The sequence below is a fragment of the Hetaerina americana genome, unplaced genomic scaffold, assembly GCF_022747635.1.
Source record: "Hetaerina americana unplaced genomic scaffold, ioHetAmer1.1.p SCAF_39, whole genome shotgun sequence".
In the NCBI taxonomy this organism is placed as follows: Eukaryota; Metazoa; Arthropoda; class Insecta; order Odonata; family Calopterygidae; genus Hetaerina; species Hetaerina americana.
In genome coordinates this window covers 1045152-1069143 of record NW_027286974.1, presented here as the reverse complement: position 1 = coordinate 1069143, position 23992 = coordinate 1045152, and the positions used below count along the sequence as shown (strand labels likewise).

At 32.8% G+C, this 23992-nt stretch overlaps 1 protein-coding gene across 1 annotated transcript; it reads left to right on the top strand.

Moving 5' to 3' along the window:
• Positions 1 to 14109: 14109 nt before the first annotated feature.
• On the top strand, positions 14110 to 23767 carry LOC139691674 (uncharacterized). The gene is made up of 7 exons (XM_071589517.1): positions 14110 to 14145; positions 14297 to 14455; positions 15443 to 15571; positions 15824 to 15937; positions 18544 to 18667; positions 22117 to 22250; positions 23693 to 23767. Exons 1-7 carry the CDS (start codon positions 14110 to 14112, stop codon positions 23765 to 23767), a joined length of 771 nt encoding a protein of 256 aa, XP_071445618.1.
• Positions 23768 to 23992: the final 225 nt, after the last annotated feature.

The window sequence follows — 23992 nt, the reverse complement described above, 5'->3', positions numbered from 1 at the left end:
GTTCAAAAGCAATGATATAAAAAATGTCTCTCCAGTTTCACCAAGGACAACCAACTCAGCATTGATACCAATTGCAATTACATAAATTTGATGCATAATGTCATCAAAAATGTTATCCTTATATTTTCGGATCAGGTCGTGTGGATTGAATGGGAAGCATGTTTTAAGGATGACGGAATATATATTGCATGCATCAGACATGGAGATGCAGAAATACGTGCTTCAGCCACGGAAGGGTCAACATGATTATAACTTTTAAACAAATTTAGCTTTTAACATGCAGCACAGAATAATGGGTCCATTATACCATTAGCAGATCGTAATTATTCAAATAATATTGGCCCTTGAATATTCACCAGTAAAAATCACAACTAGAAGCATTCGGCATTCTTTCGATGAACCATGTAAATATGGCTAGGAACATCAATAGAACGGTAATCAAGATGACCAGTAATCAATCACGTCACCTTGCTTGCAACATTGAAATTTCTTTGATAAAGCAACACAATATGATAATATTAAAATACTTTGATGGATAATCTGTTATTAAGCTGAGATGAAACCAAAAAAAACAAATATATTAAAAATTAACCATAGGATACATTATATAAATACAATACTTAAATGCTAATTTAAAGGTTATTCTGCTTGTCAAGGTTGAGAAGAATCCATTACACCAAACAATATTATAATCTAAAAGAAGTGTGGGATTACGGTTAAGGCACAAGGAATGACCACAGAAGTGAAGCAATGGAATTCTGCAGAACACAGGGGTTAGTCATCACCAACACTTGGTTTAGACACACCATAAAAGATGCAAGTACACTTCAAAAATACCACGTGACTCAAAAAGGTATCAGCTAGATTATATCCTGGTTAGACACAGATTTAGGAACAGTGTGATAAATTCACACAGCTTCCCAGGAGCCAATCTGGACTCTGACAACAGTTTAGTTGTTAAGAAATGTGGGGTCCATTTCAAGAACATATAGCAGGGCCAGCGGGTCAGGAAAAAAAATGTAGAAGCATTTACTGGATTGAAAAGAAAAGAGCATCCACAGACCATAAAGGAAAAGATGGATGATGGAAAAGAGCTAAGTACTATCAAAGAAAAATGGGAAATTATCAAGAAAGGGTAATCTAAAGACACAAAAGACATTATTTGAAACATTAACACAAAAAGGAATAGGAGACCATGGATCATGGATGAGATGATTGCAATGATGGATGGTAGGAGAAAATGGAAGAATGTAAAAACAGAGTTAGGCAAAATGAAGCACAAGCAGTTAAACAATTAATTGAGGCAGGCAACAAATAAAGCAAAGGAGGCATGGTGGAATATGCAGTGCTAGGATATGGAAAGATTCTAGAGAAAGGGTAAGGGTCTTCCTCTTTGTTTTCTTTTTGGTCCATTTCACCTTCACTATTCTTCTCCACACCCACATTTCAAAAGCTTCCAGTCTACATCTATCCTCCTGCTTCAATGACCACTTATCCACACTGTACATAGCTCCATATCAAAGTTTTTACGAGTCTTTTCTTAACATCCTTACTCAAAGTCCCTGTCATCAACTCCCTCCTTCTTATAGTGAAAGCCTCTTTGCCTAGCGCAATTCTTCTCCTTACGTCCATACTACTTTGACCGTGTTGGTCCAAAACACTACCAAGATACCTAAACTGTTCTACCTGCTCTAGTTTTTGCCTTCCTAATTTGATGTTCAGTTTAGCCTTTCTCTTTCTAGAAAATTGCATAACCTTTGCTTTATTTATTTTAAATATTATCCCATATGTGATGCACTGAATTTCTAATTCACCCAGAAATGCTTGCAACCCCATAGATGATTGACAAACTAAGGCTTGATCATCAGCAAACCTAACTGATTTATTGAACCCCCTATGTGCTTTCATTCCTAAATCCAGTTCTTCCCATGCCTCTTTAACCATTTCCTGTGCATACAGGTTGAACAGCAATGGTGATAATGGGAGACCCTGCTTAAACCTTTTGAACTTACCTGATTTATCTGTAACTTTTACCATAGATCTTCTTACTTCCCGGCAAAGATTTAACTTTACTGTACAGCACACCAATTTTGACCTTCCTCTGCAAACTTTCCCTATCGTCACACTCTGCCTCGGACCATGCTTCTTTTGCTTTATTTTATTGCCTGCCTCAAATTATTGTTTAAATCTTTCTATTTCATTTTGCTTATCTATCTATTTACATTCTTCCATTTTCTCCTCTCATCCATCTTTGTAATCAGCTCATCCGTGATCCATTGTTTCCTATTCCTTTTCCCTTTAATGTTTCAATAGTGTATTTTGTGGCTTCAGGTAACCTTTTCTTGATACTCTCCCATTTTTCCTCTATATTATTAAGCTCTTTACCATTTTCCATAATTTCCTTTACATTTGCTTGGTACTCCATTTAATCCTTCTACATTCCATTTTCTAACCAACTGCCCCTGCCCTATCTTTTTGAAATGGATGCTACATTTCATAACCAATAAATTGTGCTCAAAGTCTGCATCCGCTCCCGGGAAGCTTGTTGCTTTTAAATGGATATTAATGGATGATCTCATAAAAAGTTACTGTTGCTTTTAAACACATCTCGATGCTTTGGACTGTGAAAATATCCTGGGTGAATGAAAGGAACTCAAACCTGCACACAAATGTTTGGGAGAACGTTGATGCCACATGCCACCAGGAGTGTTTCCTAAGTCATTTTGTTTTCAGTGGTCAAGCAAGCAGACATTAGTTTTCAAACAGTGCTTATATTTTATGAATGGCTTTAATTTTCTCTCATTAATTTTGCATGTTTATCAATTACAAAAAATTGATAAACATCAACCATTTTCCCTTTCCCTATGAATAAGGAAAAGGTAGCTCTTGAATGAAGAGCTTGTGCTGTTACATGGTAATTAGCAGGAAAAAGTTGTGAAAGGGAGCTTTTCTGAGGAGAAAACAGCAAATCACCAATCTTCTAGCGGAATAATAGAAATGCCAAAAGCAGGAGAAACTCTTGTCTTAGACTTTATACAAATATTTCCCTAGCATGGCCCTTTTGTCTTAGGAGACCATGAACATGTTATTAATGAGGCTTACTATATTGAAGATAAATGAGGAATGTCAAAGGTGATGGGTTTTTTGTTTCTGCATGTCAGAATGTCTCTGGGAGAGTGAAAAAGAAGTGGACAATGAGGAATATTGCCCATCAAACAATGCAAAATATGATGAAAACATGCAATAGAGTGAGACAGCAGGTGTGCTGTCAAAAGAAAAGGACTGCAATATTTAGAAAATCACAGCACATTTCATTATTATGACAGAAGGTTAGACAGATGATAAAAGAAAAGTGTTCATTGCCAAGATGGCTCAAGAGAATCTATTAAAGGAAGATAATTGCTTTTATCTGCAAACTTGCCCTTTCTGATCTATGGGTCCAATGAAAAGGACTGAAATTTTAATTGGAATATGTGGTCATCAGTTACATGATATGCATCTTGGAGTATAACCCCAAAACAACTGTGATTTAAGTAATTTTTTGACCATTATGGATTTTGTCCAATTTGGCCACCATAAAGGTCCTGTTGATGGCTCACAGCAAGTGTACTAGATCCATGGAAAATATATTGATGACATTTGGTATGTTGATGGAGGAAGTATGCGGATATTTCAGGAACTTTAACCTTCTTAGTGCGGCGGGGATTTCAGGGGTACTAGTGATAAGTGCGAACGGTAATTTAAGAAAATGTATCACTTTAGAAAAAAAACCATTATGAAGTTATTTGTTTAGATATCCATATGCAGGTTTTTTATTTTAAAATATAATATTGTAGTTAATAATGATGTAATACATTTACATCATATGAAAAATAAATGCAATTACTACAGTATCATAAATTTTAAGAATATTTTTTTAGCAATTATATTTCGATTTTTAGACACAAAACTAATATTTTTTTAGAAACATTTTTCAATTAAACTACGATATTTAAATATAACAAAGAATCAAAAAGACAAGCAGAAAATATTGTAAATAAATAAAGAAAAACCAGTGAATTGCAAATTTTTTTGTCAGCCTCTGCATAGTTCGATTTTGTTGAAAAGGCTGATCTCACTGAGTCAAATTGGGACTTTTCCCCTTTCCTTGAGACTGTGGCAATGTGCTTACAATCTAAAGGCAGAAAAAAACCAAGTTCTAACTCACAGAGAACTGCTGACAATGTAATCCGTTACACAGGGTGCAATTGATTAGATAGGATGGACGGCAAGAGAAACCAAAATGATTACAAAGTGGTGTTCTCATTTCCATCGTCTCAACAAAGTATGAATAAGCAGCTATATATGAACACCACGACACCTTTAAGAGATTACAGATGAAAACAGATTAGTAGCCTTTCAGTGGCTTCTCATAGTCGAAAGACCACTCAGAAAAAAACGAGCAAACAATTAGGCTGAGCTTCCTGACATGTACAAAACTGAATGAAAAATTATGGTAAGAATTATACTTTTTGAAAAGCATTTAAAATTGCTACGTACGCTTACGCTTACGTATTCCATATAATTACGTAAGTTACGTAATTATATGGAATTCAAACTGTCGATAGCCCAAAAACCATTAATTATTAAAGAAAAACCATAAATTACAACGATTTAAACAATAGCCTACCCAAGAGCCAATATATCGGCCCGCCGCACTTTTCGCCTGGGATACGAAAGCCGATATATCGGCCCACCGCACTAAGAGGGTTAATATTGCTGTACTTTAATCTGCATTAAATGATTTCCACGTTTTTATTCCACTTATATTTAGATAGGACTTTGCATGTTACGTTGTTTGAGTTTAAGATGAAACCAAAATAGATTATATTTTAATAAAATTTGAGTAAAATTATCATTAATTCGAGAAAAATACAATAATATAAGGATTGAAACAATTTTTAATGGAAATTCAATCTTTTCCTGTTATTGCATGTGCCTGTTCATTTACACATTATTAAAATTGGATAAAACATTAAATTTTTAAAATAATAACCAGGAATCTATTAATCAACTTCCCTTTGATGCTTCAGATGACATAATCATGTTCAATGACTCCTTGCAGAAAGAATATTACAAATCTCTTCATTTACTTGATTCAGGGCATGTATATTTAATTGAAATATTACTCGTTCAATGACAGCTTTTTCAAACTAAATTACTGAATGTGTTCCCCAGGGATGCAATAATTATTGGACCACTATTATCCCTGCAGTCATTAGGGGCTGCAAAATAACAAGTAGTCATAGGTTTTAAATTGCTATCTGATGGACATTGTACTTACTTCATGTACTGATGCAAGAAGCACCTCAAATAAGAATTGTGATACTTCTGATCATCCCCTGAGCAATCAACTAATAACCCTACAATCCATCCTTTTTTTGATGGTCCTGATAACAATGCTTGCTTATGCAGAATCTTACTCATTGTTCTATAGTCTTACGTAATGTATTTTACTTTTTTCAGAGCAAGGATTAACCTTTGATCCCTAGTCTTCTGCCTGGATTCCTTCCTCAAAGACCTTAGCAAGCAGTTGATACCGACTCTTCCCTTCACATGTTACTAAACCTTTCACTAATTCTACAGAGAGAATATTATCTACCTCAATGGTTTTTTAGTTTTATCTCCCTTAATGCCCTCCCTTTCTATCTTATCATCATTATGCATTGATGTAAGATTGTTTTGCCCAAGTCCTTCACAATACACGGCTTCAATGTATTCTTTCCATCTCACTTTGATTGTTTCTGCTCAACTGTTATCCTGCCCAAGTTATTAACCCTTAAACCCAGATCACCCCTTCCCAAACTTCTCAATTGTGTTTTAACCTTGCTTATAGACCAATAAATGCAAAGTTAACTTATCCATACAGTAAGTCACCTGTCATTCTTCTTTTTCTTTATTTATTGCCCGTCTCAATGTGTTATTTAGCTCCCTTTATAATTCCTTCTGGCAAACTCTGTGTGTTTTTAAAGAATTCCTTTTCCTTTTCTTATCTATCTTTCTAATCTCTGTAACCCATGGTTTTCCTGTCCTTTCTCATAGCAACAGGTCCTCTTTATTATCTTCCGCAGCTTTTAGTATCCCTTTTTTATATTTTTATTCCAATTGTTTTATTCCTTGATAGTACTTCCTCATACTTTTGATCTCTAAAGGGTGCTCATACACCTTCTTTTTCATTTAATTGAGTGCTTCTATACTCCATTTCCTAAGTCACCACCTTATGCCTTACCTTTCTTCATGAAATAATAAAAAATTAATAATTACTAAATTATGAGCAGAGACCGCAACCACTTTCATTAAGGTCTAAAAATGAATCATATTGGTCATTAACCTTTGCCTGAACATAACAGATCCTCTAATTTATACCTTTTTGAGTTGCCTGGCATTTTCCGTGCATATCTATGTATCTTTTTAAGTGTCACAATTAGGTGTAGAAAATGACCAACCCCTAACTCCTGTAGAATTCTTATGCTTTCCTTATATGGTCATCCTTTCTATGCAAACTGTAATCCCGCATCTCATCATAATTTCTTCCGTTTCCCTTCATTGCATTCCATTTCCCCATCACTATCAAATCTAGAATATAAGGCTTATTATATTGTTTTTCAACTAATGTTATACCTCACTAACTTTTTCCCTTTTTAACTGTTTGGTGACATGCATTCCTCAACTTACATCAATGGACAAAATTGCTGTGTGGCGTATTGTTTCTGTGGAAGTTATCCTAGAAAATTATAAAGCTAAGATGAAAGGCAGAGGGTGCCCACAGAGGTGTGTTTTGGAATCAAATGATGGACCTCCCATTATTTGTAATTATATTTGCACACCATTCTCATCGCAAAAATATATATTAGCACCAAGCAGGCATTGAAAAATTATTATCAAACTAAGAAAAAGAACTTCATTAAAAAGAACTATTTTTGATTGTAAAAAGTTTTTTGAGCCCTTTCATTTCAAATTCAGGTGTTTTAGGAGTAAGTATAATGCAGCCACAGTGTGAAAATTCTCTTTGATCAGTGATTATCATACTATTGTACTAATTAAAATATTGTACTTATGTTGTGTGCATGGCATGAGACGTTTTATTAAAAAGTACATGATTTTTAATCAGTACAGGATTTTTAACATATAAAATTTAAGAGTGCATTATTATGGACTGAATAGAGTAATAGATTGAGTGTTGTATATATGATGTAAACCCAGCCCATGTGCAATGATGAAAGTTTGGTTGGTAATCTTTAAGTTTCATTGTATACTATATAAGAGCTTTTTGTCTAATTTGTGCTCTTCTTATGTGTGCATTGAATGAATGTATGAGGCTGTTTAACCAATTTGATCATTGCCACCAGGACATTTGCCTAATTGCAGTGATAAAAATTCTTGATTAAATAAAATAATACTAAAATATTACTTGAGTACCTATTTAGATAGAGCTCACTATACACAAAAAGAAATTTCAAATATATTCCACCTAGTAGTTTAAACAAGAGTTTGGAGGAAATAAATTACAATTAGAATAAAAGGAATAAAAAATTTTCAACTCATTTTGATTTGACTTTACAGTTGTTTTTTTTAGCAGCAATGCCCTTGAAATTATTGCACTTAATGTTGGGTGAAATAAGATACTAGAAAGAAAAAACTACATGTTTGTTTGATTAGGAAAAATTCACTGAAATAACAAAAATGATTTTGTGCCTTAAGGATTGTATTTTTAAAAATTACCATCTAAATTCCTATTGTTTATTTCAGCAAAGTAGGCAAAATTATGACCATTCTAATGACATTAAACACAGTGAACTGGTCAATGTAATATTAAACAAATGCTATTATGCTGAATAAGTATAATAATTAGGGGTTTCTTATGAAAATATGAAATCTCAAGTCAATGTTTTGTTTTCTTTCTAGTTTTCTTTTATAAACCATTGCCACTTTTAATCCATAAAATTATCCTTCAGAAAAGATTTTTTGTGGATTACCAAGATGTGAAAAATAAAAATAAAATGGAATAACCTCAGAAGGCATTACCATTTAAAAACATGTATTTGAAAAAAATATTAGTTGCAATTTACTATTTAATTTTTACCTTATCTGAAGTAATGCTATGATGAAATGAATTAATATGTGAAACAAATAAATTTCTCCTACTAAATCTACATAAATAGCCTGAAATAAAAAAAAAACCATTAAACCAGGGAAAACAATACAGATAGAATTTTGAGAAAAATCAATTTTTTTTAGTATCAACCAACTTCCACGTGAACCAAACATACTGATTAAGCCTGCTTTTTAAGACAAGACACAGAAAAAAAAGGAAATATCATTTTTCAAAAAAATACGATCGTAAAAGTTAACATAGTAACCAGAATAATATAGTTACCAATATTACAGTTTTAAAAATTATCCATAGTATAAAACAAAAAAGACAAATATGTCTTACCAACCTGTGAACTGCAGCAGTTCCTTTGCAAAATCAAACTCAATGGCAAATCAACTATAACTTGAAGTTGGGATAACATATAACTATATGTTGGGATCACCTGATCCATGTTATAAAAGCTAATATTACAGCTCTATATGCTTATCCTCCCACATAAATATAACAGGAATATGCCTAGAATATGTTAAAAGAAGAAATTTTCTTTCTCATAAATATTTATCCAAGAATAAAAATACATTAGAGTTTACTGTATTGTGTAGAATTAACAAACAACAGCTTTTATTACATGGACTTTTAGACAAGTTTTCATTGAAAATGAATGGTTGAGAAATATCAATAAATACAATTTTAACATTTATAAATAAGATAATAGTTATAACCTTGAATTAGCTTGGGAATCAATCAATCCTTTTCATTTTATGGTCTTATATTGATATTAAAGCTAGACACCTTGTGCCCAAATAGGAAGTGATTATGCAATGGTCATAGAGGGTCACACCCAAAAGTGGTAGGACTGACCAACATCAACCTCAGTTGCCTGCTGGCTGTCGTTGAGTGAGGACAACATTTTTAGTAAAGCAAATTTTTTGTCGGTGTCGAAAAACAAAACGACTGATTTTAGAGCAAAGTTATTCTGTGAAGTTTTGTGCAAAACTTGGGAAGATGGCAACTGCAACCCTCGATATGATCAAGCATGCTTTTGGGGACACTGCCTGAAGCTATTCCACCGTATTTGAGTAGCACAAGTTGTTTAAAAAGGGTAAGGAGCTCATTGAAGACAACCATTGCCAAAAATTCTGAGTGTGGACCAACAGGCAACATGTGTTCCTAACCAAATATGGAGTTGCCTCATTGCCATACCCACCCTATTCTCCTGATCTTGCACTGCCATACTTCTTGTCTTTCTCCCCGAAGAAAAGACAGCTCAAGGGACTACATTTGGACTCGATAAAGGCCATTCAAGAGGTTCAACAAGGGTCATCAAAGGCATCTCCAAACAAAATTTCCAGCGGGCATATGAGGAATGGTAGCAATGTTTTACTATGTATGTAGCAGCTCAAGCAGCATACTTTGAAGATTATTAGGTTGATGGAAGTATACCATCAATAAAAATCTTGTAAAAAAATCAGTCCTACCACTTTTGGGTGCGACCCTGTATAATCATAAATTGTAATATGGTTTTTATTAATATTTATTTTCAAGGCTGCAACCACTTGAATGGAATGTGATGCGTGGTCATGTGCCTGTGCTTGCTTAGTGTGCCAGGTGGGCAAGTAATCTCAGGGATCTCAGTAAAAACCTCATTGAATAAGATGAGTGAATTACAGTCTTCACCTGAAGGTCCAGACAAAGCATAATGTGACTGCTTGTGTCCAATGACATGATCTTATCTGTTATTTTCTGTCAGTGGTTGTCCACTAAGAGGCTGTAAAAGGACAAAGTCTATGCATAGGTAGAGCTTATTGACATCCACCACTATGGAGCATCAATTGATGTCCTGCTTTAGGCCTAAATTGAAGGCTAAGTCTAACCAAACATAGGTCTTCATCACTGTCCTGTTTCTGGCTAATAGTTAGAAGCTTGTATTGATTGTCATCCCTTCACCAGATTTTCAGTTATATGCAAAGATTGGAACTGATGTTGACCAGGAATCCTGTCTTTATCACCGAGTCAACAACATACAGATGGCAGGGCTAGGGGCAGCAGGCATCACCTGCAATTACGCCATGCCATTGTGGTTTTTGTCTTAAAGTTGCACAGAGAATGGCACTTAGTTGTGCAAGCACCAAAATTAACTTAATACCAGCATCTCCTTGCAACTGGAGGTATGAAAGGGCTGCAGACATGCCCACGTTGGATTTTGGAACATTTCAGTCCCAGAAAATCCAGACAAGAAGCAGTCAATGTGGCCACCTGTTATGTCAGGGTCGCTATCTGCCTTCAAAGTTCCTCCATTTTGGAATGAAGCATGACACTGGCATCTTGCAGTAGATGGGATACCTTGTTGGCAAGTTTCAACAGGCTTTCCAGTTCCAGTGAGTCTGGTGAGGCCAGGATGGACTATGTGGCGGATGGCAAGCAATTCATCCACAGCATCTTTGGAAAGTAATTTGGCATGGAAAGTATAGCCAAGGTTCATAGATGGCATAAGACTGGTATAACTTCCGGTCCCCCAATTTCTTGTGCTTGAGAAGTTGCCATATTTTTTCTGCACATTCATGACAGAGAGTTGTTGCATTAATTCCTTCTTATTCATCTGGTATGTGTCTGCCCTGGGAGGATTCACTATAATGTCCTCTACTTCTTGTGCTCATGGCAATTATCTAACTGGATAATCATGTCGGAATGCTTTGCCACCTTACTCATTATTCCTGCTAGTGAGAACTGAACTTCCAGCCACATAAGCCATAGAGCGAGCTTTTCTGGTCAAAAATGTGGAACTCACAACTTCACTCTGTTTAAGATTGACTCCTTTGACCCATTTTTTGGAGGTGGCACCATGAGGTACTTCAAGTCATACTATGAAAAAAGCCAACTGTAGATCACCCATGATCAAATCAGGATCACCAATGAAGGGGCATCCTTCTTTACTAGAAGACTATAGACAAGTCTATAGACAAGACAACAAACTAGAAGACAATACTCGAGTGCTAAACTCAGTGGGTTTATTGACAACACAGATGTACAGAGTGCGATTGTACTGCTGGTTCCTTCACTAGTAGAAGACTGTTTCTTTCTCCTGAAATTGATCTTTTCATTATATTGACTCCATGTGACCTGGTTATCTGATAATATCATAAAAATCTTTGGGAACCTGCATTTGTTTTGACTGTAATTCGTAACTGTCTCATTATTTCCACTGCACTTTGAAGTGTTATCCACCATCCAAGTCATTCAAGATGTGGTAGTATATCTTTAATCCCCCAAATCAATTGCTGGTCAATTCATATGATTACCCGATTACATGTAACTATTGAATGCCTAAACCTTGCATGACATACCATCAGGAAGATCAGGATTGGCTCTGTGGTTATCATACTTGCTTCTCACCCATAGCACCCTGGTTTTAATCACACTTATGTTGAATATTTTTCATAATTATCTCTATCCATACTATTTGATTTGCGGATGGCTTTGAGTGAGTATGCAGTCCGTTGGATGGTACATTAAGCTGTTGATCCCTTGGCACCTTTTGTAAAGAATAGGCTAGTACTGATGCAAGGTTTATCTCCATCCTTTATCCTTTTCTATCCATCTCCCATGGCGCAAATGACCTCAGCTGTAGGTTACCTACCCTATATACTATTATGTACCATCAACCATATCCCTTCCTGTATTCTTGTTGTCCTGGCACAGGATATCACTCTACTCCTTATAAAACATAAATCCATGTAAGCAACGTAGCGGTCAGTTAAGAATCTAAGGTTAGAGCTAAACCAATGCCAAGCCCTACACAGCATTATGTGATAATCAACCATTAGCAGAATATTAATAAGGGGAGGGGGTATGATTATTTTCCTGTGCCAACCTAAAATATCCCAGGACAACATCTGGTATACTGTTAAGGATCAAAAAAATCAGGTGAACAGTAAAGGGAGACCAGAGAGGTGTGTGTATAAATCTAAACTAGGCTTCCCGGAAGTGAGAGTAGTCGGAGTTTGGTAGAATTAAATGTAAAGATTTAAAAAATTAACTAAGATAAAAGGAATTACTGTAAAAATAACCATTTTGAAAACCCATTCTGAGGTTATGGAATGTATTTTGATTTAGTATAATATTGGTGCACAATGCAGCTAGGCAGACTGATTGTCATTTGTCCGATGTCTCTAGCTAGCTGCTGTGTAAGTTTGAAAAAATAAATAAAAAGGCAAAATCTTGTCAGGCAGTAAGAGGGTTTAAAAGCTGATAAGTTATTCATTCAAAAAACAAATGGTTTGCTCATTGTGTAAATTCAATTTGGTATGCAAAAATAATTGCTTACTAATCACGGAAAATGAGAAGAAAATTCCTTATTGCCCAAAGATGACCTCACTGTTGACATAATGCAAATAAATAATGCAACTGACCTTATTTCGATTGGTTATCCTGCCTTTAACGACAGGATTGAACCCCTTTTGGATGCGATTATCGAAAACAAAAATTTGTCACATCGATGCTTATATGGCTAAAATTGCGTTAGCTTTTCCATGCAGTTAGAACACAGCAACCACCGGTAATTTTCATCCTTCAAAACCTTTTACAATGTTACATAAAACACTTTGAACCATATAATGCACGCAAATCCTTTTTCCGAAATTTGACACTATATCAACATTATAAATAAACCGACTACAGATTAATTTCACTAAAGGTTTATTTAAAAAACATTTCAAAACAACGTCTAAACCAGAAAACTAAAATTACTTTCGCATTATTAAATCTTCATTGGTATTCTCCAACTTAATTTGTAAATTTCAACTTTCGCCGCCAACCATGAACAACATTCCATGACTATTTAAACAGAATCTGCACACTTCATTTACGGCTTTATCGTAGATAATGATCGTTTTAAATTACTTTGAATGATTCCCTGGATATTATATTGTGTTATTAGTACTGATTTCTTCCACAACTCATCGGCTATAGTATTAAAAGATATTAAAACCCCAATGATGCACCATATACACAAAAATTTCAGCCGCTTGCATTTCGTTTTTCATCTGTTTTTTCTTGTTCTTCGATCTGGTGAAAGTCAATAAAATTATACGAAAACAGAAGATCCGGGTCAGCAATTCGAAAACTTTTCTCGTAATAATTAGATTTAATCAGCTAACCAGATAAACGCGAATCAGATTTAACCTTCTTTGAGATGTTATTCAGTTGATGGAGTAGCGCAGGGTTCCCTTAATATTTAAACGACATCAGGAAAGACGAGAATCAGTTCGTTCATGTGCCGTTCATTCGTTTCGAAGATTCGGGTCAATAGATTCATTGCTTTATTGCTTGCGATGTCAAAATGAAAAATTAACCATAGACCTTTAAATAAATCAGCTGTCATAGCTATAGGGTACTGTACAAATATAAAAAATTTTACTATGATGTGCTTCTATTCACTTTCTTTCTAAATACACGTCATAATAATTTCTTCATCGTCTTAAAGCCCCTGCAGCTATAAAAATAATATTTAGTATAATACATACCTTCTTTGAATGGTTTGAAGGAAAAGAATTCATTTGTAAACTTAATCGCCATTATTTTGCTACGCACATACATACTATTTTAACTTACACACCCTACGTCGCAATCTTTAACAGAATTAAACTTGGCAGTTTACTTAGGAATTTGAACAGTATTGTAAGTATGTGAGAATATAAATAATTTTTAGATTTTAATATTATATAAATATGGTGATCACCTAGAACCAAAACAAAACGAAATCGATTCTCATACTCGCATTTAGGTACGATTCTGAACGAACGACCTATCGAGATGTAATCGGCCATATTGAAATATATCGTCTTGGTAGAGTAAATATTCACAGTGTAAGTGCTCCGAAGATGCCTCGACAAGAAAGTTTAAAGTGTAGATTATGCCTTAGCCGTGGTGGACGGTATACAAATATCTTTCATGAAAACAATGATGTTGAGAAATTGATGCGGGAAACAATAGAAGAGTTGTTGGAATTGAAAGTAAGATATCCGTTGTGTGTTTACGTTATTTCGTAATGACGCATTTATCGTAAATTAGTAAGTAGGTACTATATGATATTCATACAATGATTCGAGCCGCAGTGAGAGGAAATGTTTAAGGTTTAATACTTTGATAATCTTGTTTTTATAGGTAGTAAGGGAAAGGAACAACCCGTGGTTGCTATGTTACAAATGTTTTAAATTCCTGACAGATTTTTATATGTTTAAACAGCAATGCCGTGAAAACCACGATCTATTGAACAGGCAAAGGACAAAGAAACATGGAGAGAGAAAACTCCGTCGTACAACGGTGAGTGTGGTTCAACTTTGGTTGGCATTTTATAATATAATGGGAAATGTCCTGGATAACGTAATGCTTCGACAGAAATAATTTAAATATAAGAATGAATATGATTATTTTGAATGAGTATCCTCCGTAATATACGTAATTCTCAAGGTCTAATTCTTGAAAGACATACTGTCGTTTATCTAAAAATTAGGAATATTGTATGAAATAATTATACTGCTGGTAATGTTTTGGAAACTTTGTATTAAATACATATCTTAAAAACTCATGTTATAGGGTGCGCAAAGTGAAATTTCTAAAAATTTTGACTTTCAAATTTTACTTTCCATAATTTGTGAAAGAAACAAAAATAAATAATTTTACAAACGCCCAACTGTAGAATAATCTCTCGTATGAAAATAAGAACTTGTAGCACTATCCATGGAGGACTTCTCATTCATATGTTTTTGAAATAATACGGTTTTTAGGTAGGTTCATCTTATATTTGTAATGAAGATATAATTATTGAAATTTATATGTTCATTGTAATGGCTAGGTTGTGTTAAAAGAATTTATATTATTTTATTGTATAATTTGACCAATTGTGAAACCTAACTATTAGGTTATCATGGTTATAATAGTATTAAAAATTAATGAAAGGAATAAAAAATAATGTTGTGTCAAAGTAGTTTTAAGCAGGAGGTTAAAAATAAATTGGTCCTTTTGATAAATTATATTTATTCATTTTAATAAACAGTCTTCCATCGATATCTTGTAATTTAATGAATATTACAAGTGTTTAAGAAATTGTTTTTGCCATTTTTTTAACATGTTAAAAATTCCTAGGTTTCTAAGATCTACCAAAAAAGACTTCCTATCAAAACAGACTTATGGGCATGTTATTTGCAAATGTTTCCACAAAGGTAGTAATGGTGTATACTCTAATGAATAGATATTTTCAAATAATCATGTTCTGTTAATTTTGATAAATTATCTGTTGATATTTTATAGAGAAATTTAAAGGCAAAAAGGGAGTCATGTGAAGACATTAATTATAGTGATGAGGACATTGCCAGTTGTCAAGTGGTCACTAGAGGTGCAAGCAAATTGCAAGACAGTGGCAGTACCAGTTTAAACAACGTAAGTACTCATTGAAATTGTATAAATTATATCTTTATCCTCTACGAGCTTCGTACATGAATTGTTTGCAATTCTGAATAAATCCATAATAAAGAAAAATTCTTATTCAGTGGTAATGAAGAGTTAAATTAATCTGACTTCTTCATGCATGCCAATTAATAATCTAATGTTATGTATGATCAGTGTAACATTATACTAATATCTTAGGTTTTATAGTTTTGCTGTATAGTCATTATTTAAATAACTTTGCAGACCATTTTAAAGACTGGGGAAATGGATGATGAAGAGGAAGAGGTCGTTGAAATTCCAGCTAGTCAGGGTAGTATGGACCAAAATGTGAAGATTCGGGATGGAACTTCTCTTGAGGTACCCAACAAATAGAAATTGTTATATTTCTACCATTATGGCTAATGCTTCATGTTTTATCTCATGAATACCACTAGTAGGGCCGATGTTTATGCCATCCTATTAATGAAATGCTATTTGAGGTACAGCGAGGTATTTATGGAAAAATATTTAACACTCTTAGTGTGGCAGGCCGATATATCAGGTTTTGTATCCTTGGCAAAAGTGCGGCGGGCTGATATATCGGCTCTTGCATAGGATATTATTTAAATCACTGTATCCTATGGATTTTTCTCTAATAATTTATGGTTTTTGTGCTACTGATAGGGTGAATTCCATATAATTTTGCAAACCTTTTTTAATTTTTTATTAGCAATTTTAAATGCTTTTCAAAAAGCATAATTCTTACTATAATTTTTTGTTCAGTTTTGTACATGTCGGGAATCTCAGCATAATTGTTTGCTCATTTTTTTCTGAGTGGTATTTCTAATAAAAAAAGCCACTGAAAGGCTACTAATCTGTGTTCATCTCTAAACTCGTGAATGTGTTATGGTGTGGTGGTGTTGATATATAGCTACTTTTTCAGAATTTGATGATACGATGCAAATGAGAGCACTGCTTTGTAATCATTTTGGTTTCTTTTGCCGTCCATCCTATATAATCATTTGCACCCTGTTAATTGGATAAAATTGTCAGCAGTTCTCTGTAAGTTAGAACTACGTTTCTCTCTGCCTTTAAATTGTCAGCAAATAGGCACAGTCTCAAGGAAAGGGGAAAAGTTCCAATTTGACTTGGCGAGATCCGCCTTTTTCAATAAAATCAAGCTATGGAGAGGCTCACAAAAAATTTGCAATTTATTGGTTTATCTTTATTTATCTATAATATTTTCTAGGTGTCTTTTTGATTTTCATTATATCTAAATATTGTAGTTTTATTGAAAAATGTTTGAAAAAAACTAAAAATATTGTGTCTAGAAATCAAAATATTATTGATAAAAAAATATACTTCAAATTTATAATGCTGTAATAATTACATTTATTATTCAGATGATAAAAATGTAGTATATAATTATTATCTACAATATTTAGTTTTAAAATAAAAAAATTGCACATGGATATCTAAGCAAATAACTTCATAATGTTTTTTTTCCTAAGATGATACTTATTCTTAAATGACCTTTTAGACTTCTAATTAGCACCCATGGAATACCTGCCGCACTAAGAAGGTTAATTTTTGCCATGTCAGATGAACATGACCTAGGTGTGTAATTACTTTCTAATGAGCAATAGAGGTAAAGTATAGGAAAGGTTATCGCTATGGTATGGTGTGGCATGAAAAAAGTTATTATTAAAGTTATCAGGAAAAGGTTTTTCTGTTGCTGCTTAAGTACCTAAAAAATCTTCAGTGTCAATCTGCTGAGGATCAACACACTTTTTTAAGCAGATGTTCTTCAATTAGGTGGCTCTTAGAAGTGTTAGATAGGGAAACACAATAAGGCTTATCTGGCAAAATTCTTTGATGGCATTTAAGATCTAATGACAATGTATCTTGGGGAAGGATTCTATTTTAAGGAACAAGAAATAGTAATTGAAATAGGAGTATTAGGAAGTGTCAGAATCAGAGTTGCTATTTTTCATCAGGTATGTAGTTCCTTAAAGCTTACCTGTTTTGTTGTGATCTAATGTCATATATTTTCATTTTTTGTGATGCCCTAGTTGACCCTATTAGTCACCCAATCTAACATTTTATGGTAAGAAGCACTAAGTTCTGCCTTTTCTTTAGGTATATCTTCCTGATCAACCATCTCCTTTGCATAATATAAAATTATAAGCACTGCTTTCATTACTGATTTGCTTACTGGAAATTTTTGTGAGAAAGTATAGTCAATTATTCTGATTCATTCTATCCATTGCATTATTAGTTAATATCTTCTTTTAAATATTTCTGGAGGACATTTCTGGCAGATAGTATACTGCTTATATAGCCTTTTAAAATATTCAGGGCCAGGATATTGCAGTTAATTGTTGTTTGCAAATGTTTTAGATGAAGATTTTATGTAATCTGTTTCTATATGTATGAGTATATATATTTATATAATATATATATTATATATATATATATATTGGTACTAGATGCATATATAATTATTCTCTCTTTACTTTATAATTCTGCCAATCATCTTGTCCCTCCAAATTATCACCATGCTTTCCACTTTTCTGCTCTTTGTACTTCATTTCAATTGGTTGTACTTCATCTTTTAGGGCTGCATTTGCTATACTTCTAATTGCAGACAATTGTTAATCATATTCAAATGTTTCATGTTACATCTTTAATTCTTGGAAAAACATACATTTACCTTAATTTTAAACATTGAACTCTCATAATTAAACTCAATTAAACTCATATTGAAATATGGTCAATATCAGTTGGTTCAATTAAGTTTAAGTGCTTGAAGAAAATAATCAATTTGTTTCAGTTAAATATATACTTGAATTAATATTTTAAATTTTAATGTTTAATGAAAAACCTCAATTTTTTATTTGATATGCAAATTTTATGAGACATTTGGTTAACGTTTAAAATTGATATTCTCTATATAAATGTAAGGTTTGTCTCTGTTTATGTAGGGCAACTCAGAAGATAATGAATTGCATTTGTCCTCTGATGAGGAAGTCAACAGAAAGGAAAAGTTTGACGCTGACATTCCTCATGAAGAAAGACATCTCAGAGAGGGAGAGTTGCTTGCACAAGGTAAGGAAAGCTTAGGTCTCTCCCTGTCTTCACTTTTGCCAATTTCTGGTATGATAGAACAAATGGTAATTAACAGTCTAATTGCCGCTAATAATTGGGAGAAATAACTGGCTTAAATTATTTTGAATTCCTTTAAAAATAATTTGCATGTCATTAAAATATTAATAAATGCAAAAAGGAAAATTAAAATATTTATAGTTGAATAAATTTCTGAAGTATTTTGCTACAAAATAAAATATTTTGTTTCAGGCATTTGTCATGACATTTGTCATTTTTCATGCCAAAGTTGTCAATGACCAAGATTTATTAATTGTTAAGATACAATTCTTGCAGCTGCACAATTTTCTTATTTTTCTGTGCCTGTAATTACCTAATTATATATTTGAAGCTTTTGTTCAAAGCAACAGCATGAAACATTTTGCTTTTTTTCTACTTCCCCAAGAAAAAACTTGAATTCTTAATTTAAGGTTTCCTCTTTGCTTCTTTATTTGCCATTAATTAGATAATTAACTTCTTACTCCTTATCAATGTTGTGGCAACACTTAATTGGCCATTTTAAAAAGTTAACATGTTAGGTCTACATCTTTTGTCTTTTATTTCCAATATTTAAGAGATATTTCAGTCTGCTAACAGTCCAAATCTTTCCAATTTTCCTAATTTCTTAATTTATAATAGCAGCAGAAAGCAAAACATTGATTTAATATGAAGTAACAATATATCAAAAATGTTATGCCTAATTTGTGGTGATATTTCTCCAATAGATTTTAATGTAGCTAGGTGTGAATTAATATGAACTAATATATTATTAACACTAAGGTCCTCATTGGGTGTGTTGGGATAGTAATATAGACTGTTGACTGATTGATTGATTGACTGATTATATTTTGATTATATTACTGTGCTTTAGCCAGGAAAGTAATGCAGTTTTTGATTTAAACAAAATTACAATTATTTAATAGGTCATCTGTAAATTCTGTATAGTATGCCAATGCCAAAAGCATTAAATTGCATTAAATTTACATAGTGTTGCATACTTTCATTCTATTATTCCTCATCTCATCTCACTTTATGTTGCATGTTATTTGCCTGAACAATTATTAATGTTTTTTTTTTGCTTTAGATTGAAGCAGTGGCAAGAATTTTATTTTAATTTTACCTGGGCTAAAAGATTCTTTCTTAAAAGACTTATTTTTAAATTTGTCTCCAAAGTTCAGGAAAGGTTCTTTTTCCTCCTCAAACTACCTTTTAAAAATATCATTTCTTGGGAAAAGCTCAAACAATCTATGTGCGCATTTGTGGAAAGTTTATTCATGGAAACAAGAACATAGCATGGCTTAGACAAAATACAAGCTCTCTTTCAGATAATTCCTGTAAAAATAATTTTTAATTTCAAATAACAATAAAATAACAATAAAAGTTATAATGATAATTTAAGTGTACCTTATGTCTCAGTAAGCAATCGGAGGTAGCAGAGGAAAAAGATTTTAACCATTATTGATATCATGCTAATAGTAAAGTTGAAAATAAATTAATATAATTCTTAACCCTCTTAGTATGGCCAGGATTCCAGGGGTACTAGTGAGAAGTGTGAAGGGTGATTTAAGAAAATATATCACCTTAGGAAAAAAAACATTATGAAGTTATTTGTTTAGATATCTTAATGCAGTTTTTTATTTTTAAATATAATATTGTAGTTAATAATGATGTAATACATTTACATCATCTGAAAAATAAATGTAATTATTACAGTATCATAAATTTGAAGAATTTTTTTAGCAATAATATTTCGATTTTTAGGCTCAAAACTAATATTTTTAAAAAAATATTTTTCAATTAAACTACGATAATAAAAAATATAATAAAGAATCAAAAAGACATGTAGAAAATATTATAAATAAATAAAGAAAAACCAGTGAATTACAAATTTTTTTCTCAGCCTCTGCATAGTTCAACTTTGTTTAAAAGGCTGATCTCACTGAGTCAAATTGGGACTTTTCCCTTTCCTTGAGACTGCGGCAAGGTGCTTACAATCTAAAGGCAGAAAAAAATAAGTTCTAACTTACAGAGAAATGCTGTCAATGAAATCCATTACACAAGGTGCAATTGATTAAGATAGGATGGACGGCAAGAGAAACAAATATGATTACAAAGCAGTGCTCTCATTTTCATCATATCAACAAAGTCTTTATAAGCAGGTATGTATCAACACCACAACATCACAACACATTCAAGAGATTACAGATGAAAGGAGATTAGTAGCCTCTCAGTGGCTTTTAATAGCGGAAAGACCACTCAGGAAAAAAAACAAGCAAACAATTAGGCAGAGCTTCCTTACATGTACAAAACAAAATTATAGTAAGAATTATACTTTTTTAAAAGCATTTAAAATTGCTAATAAAAAATTAAAAAAATAGTTAAGTAATTCTATAGAATTCAACCTATTGATAGCACAAAAACCATAAATTATTAAAGAAAAGAACATAAGTTACAATGATTTAAACAAAAGCCGATATATCGCACTAATAGGGTTAAGTAAAAAGAAGTATCATGATTTTTCTTTCAATTAATTATTTGTTTTTCAGAAATAGAATTTCCTTTTTTTCATGATAGTTTTCTATTCGAGCATAGAAATTATTTTAATTCCTTCCCAAAATCCCTCTAAAAAATTGAGTTGTGTTGAAATTTTTCATGCTTTATGAAAACTTCTGAAAAAGTTATGTAAGGTAGCATTTTAACCCTTTTTTGAAATGACTTTGAATGTAAATAAGTCAGTTTACAACAATTTTTATTTGTTAATATAATTTTTTTTGAGATAAAATAGCTTAATATTTTTTTAAAAACTTTTGTTTTGGAATGAATTTATAAAATCCAAGAATAAAGCAAAAAATATGGGCTCAGATAAATTATCAGCAGTTTAGAATTTTTCATTTCATACAAAGGTCCAATGAATGAAATGATTTAAAAAACTCGGTGACTGCCATTTCCTGGCCATATATTTCTTAAAATGGTATAAATAGAAGCCATGAATAATTCGGCATACCCTTTTGTTTTGAGTTAAAATATTTCAGGAGGCTTTCTGGGAAGCAAAATTTAAAGATATTATTTGGGTCAGCAATAAGTGATATGAGATACCATATTTCCATTAGATTTGAGCATATTTGTGGTTGATGGAATGAACGAACATAATGTTTAGTCTGTATGTAAGAAGATTAATGAGTATTTGACTGTAAGCACACATACCTACATAATATGAATAAATGTAACAGTTATATTTATAACTTTGTGAAACTCCTTCATAAAGTTGGTGAAAAAAGAATTTATCAAAAGATGTTTATTTCTAGGGTTATTTATGTACATAAATGGGAACATATGGACTTAAGATAACAAACTTGTTCATTGGAAGAATATGACTATTCATTGATTATCTTCCATTTCTTCAAATCTTCCAGAAAGTGGCCAGAAACAAGATGGTCCAGTGAAGAATGCAACAGGCACTGTACTTCATGTTTGTCATATATGCGACAAAGTATTTGCACAAAGGGACCTTCTCAAAGATCATGTAATGCATGTACACCTTAACAAGGTAATGCAACTTGGATGTAATGTTTGCTCAGGGCAATTTAAGAGAAAACACGACCTTGCAAGGCACATCAAATTGGTGCATGCTTTGAAAAAGAAGTTCCAATGTGAATTCTGCCCCAGAAACTTTCTTTATTTGAGTCAATTCAAAATCCACAATTTATCACACACTGGAGAAAAGAAATTTATATGTGCTATATGTTTGAAAGGTTTTACTCGAAAGTTACATTTAAAGTGGCACATTGATACACACACTGAAGAAAGGGCACATATTTGTAAGGTATGTTCCAAAGCATTCACCCTGAATAAATATCTGAAGAGACACATGTTGACACATACAAAACAAAGGCTATATAGATGTGAGCTATGCTCTAAAGCATTTAGTCGGACTCATTCTCTGAAGATACACTTGTTGATACATAAAGGAGAAAGGCCACACCAATGTGGGTTATGTCCCAAAGCATTTTTTCAGGCTATTCACCTAAAGAGACACTTGTTGACGCATAAAGACAAAGGGCCATACAGGTGTAGGTTTTGTTCCAAAGAATTTCTTCTGAATAAATATCTTAAGAATCATATGTTGATGCACAAAAATGAAAGGAGATACAAGTGTCATATATGTCCCAAAGCATTTACTCGGTGTAGTAATCTAAAGAGTCATATATTGACACATACAGGGGTGATGCCATTCAGATGTGACATATGCTCTAAAGCATTCAGTCACAGTAGTGCTGTAAAGGTACACTTGTTGTCACACACTGGTGAAAGGAGACACAAGTGTCAGATTTGCTCCAAAGCATTCACTCAGAGTGGTCATCTCAAGTCACACATGATGAAACATACTGTGAAATCATCAGAGACAAATGTAATGTAAATATTTTCTTAATTGTTCACTAATAAATCTTAACCCAAGGAATATTCTGGGGCACAATTATGATAGCGAGCGTAAATTAGTGACATGTTTGGCATTTAAATAACAAACACTATCATTAAATACAGGAAACCTCAGACAAATGCTCTGATTCAACTAATTAAAAACTGATTTTCTCCAATTCAACAAATCCTTCTCTCAGAGAGTAAAAAGGCAATGTAAAATTGATATGCATAACTGAATGCTAAGGATTAGTTAATACTCATTTACTCTTCCCAAAAATGTTATCCCGCTACCAGGAAATCATCATAAAATAATTAATTACAACTTTGTAAAAAAGTGGCAATTTTCTGCTGTTTTGTATAATTTCTTTAAATACAAATTGATAGCTATGAAATATTTTATATGACAATTTTTCAGTTAAATATTATTAACTCTAGCATTGATTACTATAATTTTTCCCCTTATTTGATGACCTATACCGGAATCAACTAAAATGCTTCCATAACTGTGCTTAAACACTATGATATGTTTATACAAGGATATAAACTAGAGTTTAATTGTTATTAACCCAGAATGACTATGTAGAAACTGTTCTAAATATCACTGCATCAATGTATGATGAAGTTAACTGTCTTTTATTACCTTGAGAAAGAAGAAGATAAGATGTTTATCATGCTGAGACTTGGTTTGGTAGTTTAAGGTAAAATGCAAATATTTGTGTACACTAGACATTACAAGAGTACATTTATCTCTTTGGCTTCTCAATTAATGTGGATTCTCAGCCTAAGGTGGACAAGGTTCTTCACTCAAGCTTGTCAGTTGGTTTAAGATTGTGTATTGATAGAAAAGTAATTGTGGCATCACACCATTGA

Bases quoted from the DNA above. Each gene is read 5' to 3' on its own strand.
- LOC139691674 (XM_071589517.1), top strand. From the start codon at position 14,110: ATGCGGGAAACAATAGAAGAGTTGTTGGAATTGAAA. The intron at 14,456-15,442 runs GTGAGTGTGGTT...GATATTTTATAG, and splicing joins GAAAACTCCGTCGTACAACG to AGAAATTTAAAGGCAAAAAG. The intron at 22,251-23,692 runs GTAATGCAACTT...TTATTAACCCAG, and splicing joins TGCATGTACACCTTAACAAG to AATGACTATGTAGAAACTGT.